This window comes from Rhea pennata, chromosome 4 (genome assembly GCF_028389875.1).
Source record: "Rhea pennata isolate bPtePen1 chromosome 4, bPtePen1.pri, whole genome shotgun sequence".
In the NCBI taxonomy this organism is placed as follows: Eukaryota; Metazoa; Chordata; class Aves; order Rheiformes; family Rheidae; genus Rhea; species Rhea pennata.
Window position 1 is genome coordinate 25,079,396 of NC_084666.1, and position 13,650 is coordinate 25,093,045.

At 34.7% G+C, this 13,650-nt stretch overlaps 1 protein-coding gene across 4 annotated transcripts in view; it reads right to left on the reverse strand.

Moving 5' to 3' along the window:
• The window catches only part of PDS5A (PDS5 cohesin associated factor A), a 77,509-nt gene that overhangs the window by 6,838 nt on the left and 57,021 nt on the right, over nt 1-13,650 (reverse strand). For 2 of the 4 annotated variants that reach the window (XM_062575468.1, XM_062575471.1), the window contains exons 20-30: nt 12,863-12,986; nt 11,545-11,703; nt 11,202-11,270; nt 10,417-10,553; nt 9,587-9,710; nt 9,146-9,350; nt 8,482-8,596; nt 5,187-5,319; nt 4,418-4,537; nt 3,269-3,331; nt 179-324 (exon numbers count right to left, since the gene is read on the reverse strand). In XM_062575468.1, the coding sequence (XP_062431452.1) occupies nt 179-324; nt 3,269-3,331; nt 4,418-4,537; nt 5,187-5,319; nt 8,482-8,596; nt 9,146-9,350; nt 9,587-9,710; nt 10,417-10,553; nt 11,202-11,270; nt 11,545-11,703; nt 12,863-12,986 (1,395 nt within the window). Of the gene's footprint in view, nt 1-178; nt 325-3,268; nt 3,332-4,417; nt 4,538-5,186; nt 5,320-8,481; nt 8,597-9,145; nt 9,351-9,586; nt 9,711-10,416; nt 10,554-11,201; nt 11,271-11,544; nt 11,704-12,862; nt 12,987-13,650 lie in introns of those variants that run through there. The other 2 variants (XM_062575469.1, XM_062575470.1) reach the window with 2 other exon arrangements.

The following is a 13,650-nucleotide window of genomic DNA, read 5'->3' on the forward strand; positions in this document are numbered from 1 at the left end:
ATGGAGATTTTACCTACTATTTTATAAATACTGGATCAAGAACAGCAGCTCACTGTTCAAATCCAGACAATAACAGTGACACACACACCAAATCATCTTCTATCCTAAAACATGCAAGTACCCTGGGGAACACGAAATTAAGAGTTGATGAAAGCAGCTATCTTTGAAACTCCTGTACCTTGATCTGTTTCCTGCAGAAGAGCTCAGCTCAGAGTTTACACTGATATTGCTTCCAGTCTCTGATCCTGTGGTTCTAATATATGGTCTCCTTCCAGTAGCAGATAATGGTTTGTTTACTGTACCTAATACACCGGTTGGTTTTGGCTAAAAGAAAATGGTTTAGTGTTAAAAACAGGAACTTCAGTACCTATTTTTCTAAAAAAAATTATTTCCTTGGCTTTTCTGGGATAATGAGAATTAACAGTCTTATCCATGATGCTACCAATTTAAAGCAAAAGGTCTCACCTTTACTTAAAAAAACGCAGTCTATCACACTTTCGTATCTCATCAGCTAACCGCACTTGATCAATTGCCTTGCTCTCTCTCATGCTTTGAAAGAGGTATCAGCTATAAAAGTCTCAGTGCAGGCCAAAATGGTAGAAAATATTAGGAGGCTGAAGGAGTGTGGCAACTTCCTGTAATTGCAAAGCCTCTAAGTCTGCAGAACCAATGGCATCTGCAGCAAGACAGACACAAATGCTTTCCAAAACATAAAGTAGGATTAGGTTCACCTCAACAGAAGGAAACATGTATGCTTTTCTTAAACTACACAGTGAGTTGTTACAAAAATATCTTTTATTTTAAAATCATCTATTCTGGGGTCTTCTGACACAGTGATAGTATTTGAGAAATTGCTATGGCTGGTGTCTGTTGACTGATTTGGTCAGGCCAGGCAGACAGTAGGAAGAATGTTTATTTTGTCTCTTGAGATAAGCCAAGGAATTTTTTGTTACTGGCATGACACATTCTTCATGTAATTTTACATTTCCTCAGAGACCAAGTTAGTTTATTACAATATTCTCACAAGAAAAATTAATTCCCATGTGTGGAAGTTATGAGGGAGCAAGCAGGAGAGAGAGCACAGACACTGGATACCACTTTGCCAGCAAAGAAGCAACAACCTCCATAGAAATGGCTTGTTGCTGATCTCCTGTTCAGTAGTTGCATCATCCTAGATGCTAATACTGCACAAAATTTACTTTAAAAAATTATTCTTATAACATGTCTTATTTGCTCAATTTGCTGAGTATTTTATAAAAAATAGGAAATGGTACAACTAGTAGGAAAAAGAAAACATTAAGAGAGGAAAGTAAGTGCTGCTTCATACTGCAGGCTGTGAACTTTTGGCACCTATTACGACAAGAGGTTGTTAAGGCAGAGTATCAGCAGGTTCAAAACAAGAGCAAACAAATTCATAGACAAGTCCACAATCAGGTATCAAAACCAACAGGAAGAGGTGCGGAGTCTAACACCCCAATACAAACACGACAAATGCTGGGGAGTACTAAAGGGAAATGTGCTGGACAGAGTGGCTAGATTTGCACGCTCTCTCGAATCATGTTGTTTGGCCTCTCTGTAAAGAGAATACCAGACCAAAGGGACCACTGGCCTGACTGACTGATGTATCCTAATACGAAATGGAAGTAGACAGAAAATGAAGCAAGTGTTGTGCATGGTATTAGAGCATGGAATAAGTGTTCATTTTTCCACAGCAGTGAAAATTACTTAAACGACCCTAGCTTTATATGGGAACTCCTCTCCAATATAACTGTATTTTAACAGAATGCATAAGAAAAGCTTGTCTTAAATTAGCAAGATATTTTAGCTACAACACAGCTTTAGCCTAATTTGCTGAATGCCTTATCAAAAGCAGAATACTGTCAGTTTATACAAGCACCAAACTTGCTTCAAAGTTACCAATGTTTCATTAATGACATCTGAACGTCACTAAAAGTGGAATAGTTTTAGCAGCAGACAGACAACTTCTTCTAGTTCAGTTATGCTGGTGCCCTTGAGCTGCCTGTCACTCCCTGCAATGTTGGCAGTGCATAAATGCTGATCTCCTTCAGATAATAAAAATCAGATAGAATAATTCTACTGAAACTGCCAATCTGTTTTTAGTCCAACACGGATTACAAAGCAATTTTTTCTTTTTCTTGGGGGGCGGGGGGCAGCCTGCCAGGGCATGTGAACGTGAAGCAAGGAGGGGCGGGAGAGCAGAACTGATTCGGCCAGCCGAGCAAACTTCACATACATGAACTGCTCTGAGTGTGGAAACTTTCTGTAGAGGAGAAAAAAAAAGAAAAAAAAAAGGAGGAGGAGCAGTTTTAAATGATACGGCTATTTACAGAATGATCCTCTGTCTCTACCCTTACCATGAAAACAACCATCATAACATACTGCTTTATCTAACCGAAGATTTTAGAAACTAACACAGTAACAGTTCAAAGAACAGGGAATGTGAAAATTAACAAATATGAATGGAATTTGTATTAGAAATATGATTTGTTCTGTTCTCAGGATTTTTCTATTCTACAGGACAGCCAGCACTGTTTCTCTAATTTCATTAAAAAAATCTCATCTTGTGAACTAGATTAAAAAGCACTCTGATACAATTTAAAGAGAACATAGGAAAGAAAGGTTCAGAAATCTGAAAAAGAAAGGACAGCTGGTAGGGAAAAAGGAATAAAAATAGATTCTGTTTTTTGTTTTCTTCACTAGAAAGATTCAGAATATTCTCTCTCTTGTGACAGTACCAGCCAAATTATGTCTAGAGTGACTATATACCAATAAAATGAGCTCTTCAAAAGGGTGTAAACTTTTGTAGTTCAATCTAACTGCAGAGCGAACCATACTAAAAATATTATGATTACATAGTTAAGACCCTCAGTGCTAAGTGGTGTCACAATTAAATATCTGAATCATAACCTTATGTAATTTTGTATCAATAAAGAAAAATTCTGTAACTATGTGAAAAACTAGTTAGTCAAGAACCTAAGCCTCAGTGCACAGGATAGACAGTGCAAAGATAAAAATCTTACCATCCTCAGATCCATCCTCAGCAAGTACTTAAGACAGTGGAATAAAGGTCTTAATAAAGCCAGCAAGTAAAAGAAATGTACATTTATGACTGTTCAGAATGACAAATTATTACACACAAACTATGGTCGTCTGTGTTTGGATTAAAAAAAACCCCAAAAACTAAAAATAACATTAAAAAATCTCACACAATATTCAATTGAACGAATAACTTGTCAAAATATGGTACCTTTCCCGTTAAAAGAAGAACTCTTGTCTCTTCTGAAATGTAGTTCCTGTCATTGCAGAAATCCTGTATTTTTTTAAAAAAAAAAATTGTATTCATTCTCTCAATCTTACTTTTGTTTTTAAACATACCTGATTGATTTCTCAAATTAGATACTACTATCAAGTGCTACAAGAGCTTCCAGACTATATAACCTTCTACTGATAAATGAATTTTAAGCTAATAAAGATAATTCAAACTGGCATTTCAAAAGAGATTTGTACTGTGCATTATTGAATGGCAGTATGACAACTTGAATCTGGGATTCTTATTTTTTCTTCTTGAATTACATGAATCACTTAAAACAAAGCAAAATTGTCTCCCTATTGTGTCACTTCTCTGTTTTTATTGGAAGTCCGAAGAGAAGAAAAGAGATGTTGTTTTCTCTAAATAAAGTTTCTAGTCACTTTGGCTACAGAATATACAGACCAAACATTAAATCAGAATGCAAACAGCCTATTACAGGTACCAGTTCCCTGTCACCATCACATCTGTCATTTTATAACTAAACAAAGAAACTATATTTTGCTTGAACAGACAGACTCTGCAAGGGCTCTTAACTGTGAAGGATAGTAAGTATGTGAAATGTATTCTTTACTACAACCGAATCAGCAGGTCCAGTCTGGACAATTGATTTGGCTCCACTTTAAAAGTATGTCCCTTAAATAGCAGTAGTGCTATTGATGACAGTAGAGTTATAGTTACCAAGGCTAAGAGGACTGACTTGTACGACAAACAAGCTAGCCAAATAGTTATTCACATACATAAACATACAAAGGATAACATCAACAAATGTTCCCTTTTTGTATGCTTTGCATTCTGATTCATCTTATACATTCGCAGCTGCATTTATAAAATGCTTTAGTGAAATGATCTAGCAGTATCAGTTTAAAATCTGATATTTATTCTAATTAGCTCTCACCTCATTTTCTGGTACATGCTCATGAGAGAGAGATGACACAGCATATAGCTGATGCTAAAAAATTGTATTCCTGAGGATACAATATATACATATTCCAACTCATCATTTGATGTCATGAGATAACCATCTCTTGATTATAAAAATCAAAGTATACCCCTTAGTATTTTCAGAAATTAAATTAATGAATTTACCTTTTCAGGTTGTGTAAAAAATTTGGTAGGCAACACTGGGTCCTTCGGTGAATCTGCATTGCACAAAGCACTTTTGCTGTTGATGACACATAGTGCTACATCACATACTGTATAAAGTTTCTGGGGGAAAAAAGAAAAGGAAAGGGAATAGGAATTACTTACTGTTTTTATAGGTGTACAGACAATGTACTCTAAAAAGGATCAACTGTGTGCAAAAATAACCACTACTAAGCACGTATATTACATCATTAAGCACACTATTGGCTCTTCAAACACATACAGAAGTCCTCATATTTCATACTATACTATTTAATAAGAACTAAAAATAGTTTACATGCTAATGCTGTACAAAAGCAGCTCTTACTCATTCAGGTTTCTCACTTTTACTAGAATCTAACAGGATTAATGGTCAGTCATACTTTACAGTATTTTCCTCAACAGTAGAAGCTGCTTATGTAGGAAACTAGACGGCTGGAATTATAACAAGGCAGTCAAACAGTAACATAAATATTTAACAAATTTTGTTTATTTATTTGTTTTATATAAATATTTGTATAGTTAACAAATTTTTGTTTACTGTGCTGGTTAAGGTCAGCAAGTTTCTGAAAGAATGAGATTGGTAACATACGGACAATGCTTGCAATTAACACTGTCTCTAAAAGACAAAAGAAATGTCTAATCTAGTGCTTTCAAGATTCCTGCAAATCCTGTTCAGCAACTACTTGTGAAACCTTTACCCCTTCACCCTTATCTGAATTGCATTTCTTACTTCATTGGCCTTTGGCTCATCAGGAGACTGAGCATCTCGGGTGAGCTTGATGTTTTCTGCCATCTTTTTCATGAAGGCATGGCTGTTGTTCTCATTCTTTGTCATTAAAACTTCAAGCATGAACCACAGGCACCTAAGAAGCCATAAAACCACACACAGTTACATTTCAGCTTTTATAATGTGGCTCCCACATATAGCAATATCTTAAAAATTTTTGCCAGCTGTACTTTTCCTTAGAAACTACACTCAATTTGAAGATATTATTAAAAAAGAAAATCATCTGAAGATGTAAATACAGTCTAGGCCTTTAATACAAACTGAATCTCTACTGTACTCTTCAGAATAAATCTGCTATATCAGTATGCTTTCCTACTAGGTATATAGACACTGCCCAACCTATCAATATTTTTCTCTTCCAAATGTGAATATAAACAAAAATTCTGGTACTACCATGTACTAGATGAAATTGTCTAATAACTTCCTTGGCTATGTCTACATTATAGTCAATGATACACTGTGACCACAATCAAAACAGGCTTAAACAAATCGTATTGCAACTAGACTGTTAAACACAGTGGATGGTTTAATACTGTAAACTTATGTACTGGAGGATCCAAAACTGAACAGGTCCAATATTGCTAATGCCTCATACAGGAAGAAAAGGAATTTTACAGATAGATATAATGAAATTAGCTTTTCCAGTTTTCTTTCTTTAAATTCAATTTATTTAACAGAACACATTACATTTTGACTAAAAAAAAAGTGTTTTAAGAATCTTTGAATTGCTGCATAGAATTCAATTGTTCCACACTATCACTTGCTACTATCATTCAGATCTACAAGCGTATAGAGGGTCAACAACAGTCATAATATGACAAAATACTACTTAGCTGGAATAGACACATGGGTAGGTCTGTGAAAAGTAAACTTTGGCAGTAGCTAATTTAATATTGAGGCTCCAAAAGAGAGATTACCTTGAAGAAAGGCTAATACAGAACTAGAAAAACAGGATGACTGAACACTAGATTTCTTTCTTAACAAAGCCTCCAATCTTTGTAACTGATACAAACTGAAGATTGTAATGTCAGGGTGAGGGAATATTTTTCTCAAAAGTTCAAAATAAAAGAAGGGTGTGCTTCATCAAAACACTTAAATAGTTATCTGATGTTCAATTAATGATTTCATTTATTAATTGATGTTCAATTAAATGTCTGAATTTTGACTTGCATCCAAGAGCTTCAAAAGCTAACTAAATATATGTACTATGTACCTTTGAATCCTTCAATCCACTATTCTCAAAAAGTTATATATGACAAACACAGAACCTTCAGCATACTGCACTGACCAGTTTCTTCAAAGCTCTATGATGCCTATCAAAGATTTTTAAAAGAAGTAGCAAACTATTTAGGACACATTTTACTGTGTTAATTACAGGTAATGTGTCAGATTTAATAGCTGGATTTCCAAACTAAGTCAACAAATCATTATCATCCCTGAACAAGAGTTTTCTAGAACCACAGTGGGATTTTATGTACAAAATTATGCACCTAGAAGAACACAAACACATAAAAAAGTAGATTCATTCCCTGTATGCATTTCAATAGCCTTTAGAATATGAGTTCAGAAGGAAGAGATACTATCTCAAGATTAAAAAAAAAAACAACCCCAAAACCAACATGCATCTATAAGACAAGCTTAAAGGACCTCATAAGAATAAATATCTCAGATTATAGTTGCTAAGCACACATTTACTTTATGCAATCATATTTAGGCCACACACAACCAGGATGAACTGGAAAGACACAACTACAAAAAACACTGCCCATCTGGTTTTCCAGGCTTGCAAATATCCATGTAAACACTTTAGAGTGAACAACATGACTTTCAGAATTCTTGAAAGAAACTTTCTGTAACAAAAGAGAAAAATGTTTTGCATATATCTCAGAAGATGCTTCAGAGAAGTGTTTCTGCCAAAATTCCTGTATAGAGTATTTCTCTGCTTGGACCAGTCCTCTCTGAGTAGTTCAGCCAGCCTGTGATGATCCTGAGAGAGGAAACCTCTAGGCAAAGGAGATCTACACAAAGGGTGCCCAAAAAAGCACTCCTCAGAGAAAGTATCAACTTAACACTGATGATCAGAACCTGCCACCGTTTTCACCATCCATTCTGGGTGAAACAGTAAAATACACATTGTAGCACTTTCAGGTGTTGCCAGGAACCCACAGTCCTGGAACAAAAAGCAGATGTGGCGATTAGGTACCAAATCTTCTTTGCCTCCAGCTTCTGAACAGATGCAAGTCAAGTAACTCAGAAATAACAAACAAAGTTTTTTATGTATTCTTTTAAAGAAATAATTGGACCCTGACTTTTTTAGGTGAAGATGCCAAAGGAAAGAGAGATGTAAACTGGTCTATTCAGGCCAAGAATGTACTGCTTTTTTAATAACACAGCATTTGTAATACACATGGTTATACATACTTTTGTAGTACCAAACCAACAGATCTTACAGTTCCAAAAATGAACACAAGAAAAAAACAAAACACTTAAAACATAGCTGGCAGGATGCTTTAACAACTTTTTTTTTTTTTTTTTTTTTTATTTTCCCCAAGATAACTTCTTCATGATACAGAAAGGAATACAGAAGTTATTTGTACTTTAGGTATGAAAGATTATTTGAGATGTACCAGAAAAATAAATTGGAAAGAGTACAGAACAAACTTCTGTTGAGAAAGGTTGGTGTACAATAATATGTTGTGAATACATTAAAAAGCACTACAATTGCACTGCATATAAACACTGGAAACGATAAGCCAGCAGCATCTTAAAATTAATTCTAGTAGGTTTGCATGAAGAGAAAAATAATTAATTTCCAGAGAAGCAGGACTCTGATCCAGCATCAATGGCATTACAATTTTAGGTTTTGGGTAAGTATTGAATTTTGTAAGTTCCAAAAAGTTTGAGTTGGTATTACTTGGTATCGCTAAATATGCAGGGGAATTCTACAGATATTCCTAGGCAAAAATAAAAGAATCCAAGATCATTACTGCAGTTTAAAAGAAGCCTAAAAAACTCACTATTTTTGTACACTGAGACCTGACCTGCAGATTACCATTTGGGCTTTCAGAATATATTGCTAAGCAGTTGCTGATGCTTTCTTCCCTTGGTTAAAGTGTTACACATTTCCAATATTACCCTTTTACAAAATATTGTTAATAAAACAAGAGTTCCTCTTCTTAATCACAAGCAAAGAAAAGGTCTCCCAGCAACAAAAGACATGGACTCATTTGACACTTACTCTTTGACATCACGAAGCTGATCAACATCCTGAGGTTTTGTGAAATCTGGATCATGTGCCAGTAAGTGAATCATATACGGTACCACATACTCCGGCAGCAAGGACAGCAATTTTTCTACAGTAGTAAACAAAACAGCACAAACGAACAATGTATCTTACACTCAAATGTATAAAACAAGAAACACTGTTTCCAATAATTATTTTTTTCAAATATGAAATGTAAAATTTGGGACAGACTTGCACTGCTTTCCTGTAGATTTTCTTTTTAATGATTCATTAAAAATAAATGAATGAATTTTATTACTATGAAACGACTTGGTCTTACCTCAGAAAGAAAGTTATAAAGCCTAAAATATGAGAAAATTTCCTTTTTTGAGAAAGACGAAGTATATATCACAATACTTAAATACAATGCTATCATTTTGTTATTCTGAGCACGCACATACATAATTCTCAGCAGTGTACAGAAAAGAATTTTACAGTTAATGCTAATGCTAAACTAAGTAAGATTTTTCAATGTGATAAATACAAGATGAGGAAACAAATTACATTTATCTAGTTTGGTTTTTTTTTAACAAAAGTAATTTGCTTAAGTTTTAATGATTACTCATTACAGTTTAGTTTTCAACTATTGTATTCTTAACAAATTTACAGAAATACTAACCGTTAGCCATAGGATTCTGCTTAATATATTCTCTTCGTATACTGATGTTTTTGAGCAAACACTGTCTAGCATGTGCTCTTCTCTCTTTCACAGGGTCTTTGGCACACAAAGCGAAGATTGCCATATATTCCAAAGGGAGTAGTAATTTCACAAGTGCCTTATGCAGTTTCTGGGCAAATATCTGCCTCACTTGGTAGCACTCATCCTATAGCAATATAAACCATAAGAGTGTAACCACAAAGATTTGCGTCTTTAAAAATAAAAATGAATCTGGAATTGTGAGGTAACATTTTAAACATATCAATAGATGCAGCACTATTTTGGAAGTCTTAAGAATTTTTCTGAAGGTTGCAGTGTAGGATGGGGGGGGGAAGAGCTCAGGTGGAAGGACTCTGAACTCAATTAATTAAGAGTCACTTTAATTCAAAAATAGTCACTTACATTAATGACAAGTGCGCAGAGCTGGAACTGTTCTGGGGTAATTATTTCATGGTAACAGGGTTCCTGTGCAAGCTTCATTATTGCACTACCAGCAGCCAATCGCAGTCGAGACATATCGGATTTACTATACAAACATAAGAAAAAAAACCCTAAGCTGAAATTACTTGTGTATCATAGTTTCTTATTTTCACAAGATCACTCAATGAGCAATTATATTTTTCTCTGATAATCAGCTCTCATTACTATGGCTTCAGATCAAGTTAAATTTTCACAGGATTTTAGTTGGCTTAGTAAAGCACTATGCTTTCCCCTGAATAACTTCATTGCAGCTCAATGGTGAAATGAGAAGAGTCAAATTTATTTGTTTTTGTATCACTGTCTAAAATCAACTCCTAAAGCAACATTTACGTCATAGATTTCCCTTGCTCACCCTCGGAGATGACATGCAAAGTAACCTCATTGTTGACATGAGGAAGCTCCACCCAAAGCTGCCCAGCTCCTAAGTGTGTTGAATCTGATCAGTCCAGTGCTTTCACAGACACCTCTGAAGGTTGTTTACTCTCTAGAAGGTCTTTTACTATCAAGATGTCTACAAGGTTCTGAGTTTGACTATTGCAAGCAAGTAAACTGCAATCAAGAGAGAGCATCACGTGTATTTTTATACACGTCATTCCAATCCTAAAATTAAAACTCCAATCAGATCTGTTTCGTACCATCCGATTAGCTGACATCGCATGCATCTCAAAATTCTACAAAAGCTCTGAAAGAATTAATGTTCACTGAGACTCTACAACAAATTTGATGGTATTCTGAAACGAGCAAAAGCTGACCTGATTCTCTTCTGTTCTGTCAAGTCTCCTTCACTGACAAGCATAGCTGATAATAACCGGAGTGTGGAATTTGCAGATTTTGACTGGTTGTTTTTCATACCCAAGAGCCAGCGTACCAGAAGTTTAATTGCTTGCACCTATTAAAGATGAACAAATATATGATGCTCTTAGTACCTGAAGTTGATAAGTCACTAAACCTACTGCTGTTAAACTGAAATACTGGTAAGACTCCTATTCTTGAGAGTTCATGTATTTTAAAGGAATAGAATGAAGTGGAAAGTATTTACAAAATGAAGAAGTAAATAGCAGTTTTTGGGACATCACAACATTTCAACTATGGTTCAGTGTCTTTTCACAAGTTCATCAAAAGGATGCAGAATACTTGCTATGTGATTAGAAAAGAGAGCAACTAGATAAATATTTCTAGAAATGGCCATAATTAGATTCACAGTATAAATAAGAAATTCCATCCAGATCCCATTTATTTCAAATCTGTTTACAGTCAGTAAAATCAAATTCCCTCTCTTGTAAGGAAAACTAGCGAACCAATGAATCTTAAGTTTCTCAGCATTCAGCATACTTAGCATCTGTACATGAAGACACCAAAATATATAGTTCTCACCAGTTTTAAAAGCTTGTTTATAATCCACATAGAGTGCACATATCCCAAAAGGACTAACAATTCAAAAGTACACAAAAGAATTTATTTTAATACTCTCTGTTGCATGACTTGAAAAGACTAACTTTTTAATTACATACATTATTATTCATAGCAAACCATTCACCTTTGCTAGAACTTCTGGAGAAACCTCTTCATCTGGAGACCACAATTTTCCATTTTTCTCACCTGTTGACTACAGATACTCATGTAAGTTTAAGAACTGGTTCAACTTGCTCATAAAATATAGAGCTGGGAATGGAAGTAAGTTTATGGACTAAGCTTTCTTTCATGCAGAAGATCTTTTATAATGCAGTATCACCATACTAACCACTATAGTTACAGAACAATCTTTTATTGACCCATTTAACAAAAAAAAAACACCCAGCTCTATCCCCCACACACAGAAAACAACCCAAAAAACTGAATAGCAAGAACTAACTAAATAAACAACAACAATAAAATCTTACCCTGTCATTCATTAGGAGATCTTTCACGATGAAATTTGCAACAACAGATTTCATTGGAGAAGCAAACTGATCTGGGGCCAACATAGAAATATGACCCAATGAGACTAACGGAGTTATAAGCTGTTCTGGTACATCAGCATTCAAACTTCTACTAAGAGGCTGTTAAAGAAAAAAAATTAAATTCAAAATGAACTATACATTAACAAATGAGCACACTTAAAAATAGCTTATTTGACTACAGGATTGCTGATGCATTTCACAGCTTTCCATAATAATTAATAAAATTAGCAAAGCAAATTGGAGAAAGGGTGCAATTTCCTAGTTAACAGAGTAATCAACAATCTCACATGAGATAAGTGCAAAATGATTTTATATTCTCTTCTTTTTAACAGGGAAGCACAGTCAAACCTGGAGGACATGAGACAAAACTCAGACTCAATTCTACTCATGAGCTGTGAAAACCTGAATGATAATTACAAATGGTATAGGTAAAAACTTGGAAACAACCAAGGACTTTTCATCAGTGGTCAGCATTTCCCTTCTAGATAACAGCTACCAGGATAATTCTGTACTGCTCTATCACTCAGCATCCAAAAGTTGTCTTCTGATGGTAGGGAAAGAACATGAACTTGCACTCCCACAGAAGTTAAAGTAGTAAGATCAACCTCTCTAAGTTTAATCCAAAAATCTTCAGGCTTCTGGATTACACACAGATTCAAAGTTATCCAAGATGAAAAATGCAAGATATTTTACAAGTGTGGCTTAATAATATTAGCATATAAAGATTACAGTGAAAAGTAATAACTTTTTCCTCTCTGCATAAGGTGACGTTTTGTTTTATAACCCGTCTAAGCAAGGAAGCAAGTGGGAAGCCAGTGTTTGAGCTTACAGTAGAATATTTACTCTTCACTAACTTCCTTCATGAGAAGGTGCTGTATGCACAGAGTTTTAAGTATGGTAATTCAATAAAGTTTGAAAGTAGATAATGTTCTCTCTCATTTAGTATCTACTATATGCATCCACATTGGAGTTTGCATGGATCATTCCTGCATAGTTAGCTTACTTCCCCATAACTTCTCCCATGGAGACAAAAAGCTTATATATCAGAAATCAGAATATTGTAATATCAGAACTCAAAGAAGCAGAAACATTAACAATTTGTCACTGAAAAAATGACTTATCTCAACTGCTATGCTCCTGTAGCCTTCCTTATCTAATAAATATTATCTGTTAATTAAAGTATTAATTCAATTAATGTTAATTACTAGTCTCACTTAAGACCAGAAACGAATCTTAAAAACAAAAAAGCAAAACATACCTCAAAGATCTGTGCAAGTTGCACTTCTTTATTTGAAAATATGGCATGTATACAGTGAACAGCTTGTTTTGCCTGGTGAGGAGTGCCTCTTTTTGCTTTCTGATGCAAAATTGGAATTAGTGTTCTGTGAACATTAAACAAAATACTTCAAAATATAATTTGCAATCTACAAAAATATAGTTGTTCTTATATATAGATCTATCCTTCTAGAACTACAATCTTATAAATTAAGCATTTCTTTGAAGTCTATTCAGGAAAGATAGTAATCATACTGAGTGAAAAGCAGCATAGAACTGTATATAGTGTTACCTGTTGAACAACTGCTTGCACACAATTAAACAGAAAAAAGCCCATAGGGAGGAAAAAAAAAATAAAACATGAAAGAAAGCAATAATCAAAATAAGGCTGTTTAGGAATACAAAGGAGGAGATGGAGGTGGAACCTTACAGGTTCAGCTAGGGTAAACTCCTTGACTTGTTATCCAAGCTAGACTTGGAAGTGATTGGGCTTAATAAAATTTATGAAAGCTAGGAACAATCATTAAACATTAGTGTGTTTAGAGGCCTTCACTCCTTTAACTTTCATCTTTAATTGCAATGTGTGTATTTGTGTGTATTGTTATGAATAACTGCTTTATTTTGAGCTTTTGCATTTGAGTCCCCTTAAATCTATTTCCTGAAAAGAGGTCATGGAAGGAAAGAGCAGGGCAGAAGCCACTCCAGAGAACAGTTGTAGGTTGGTTCAGTTCTACTCCTTGAAAACATGCAGGAAGGCAAGCCTGTCGCCTG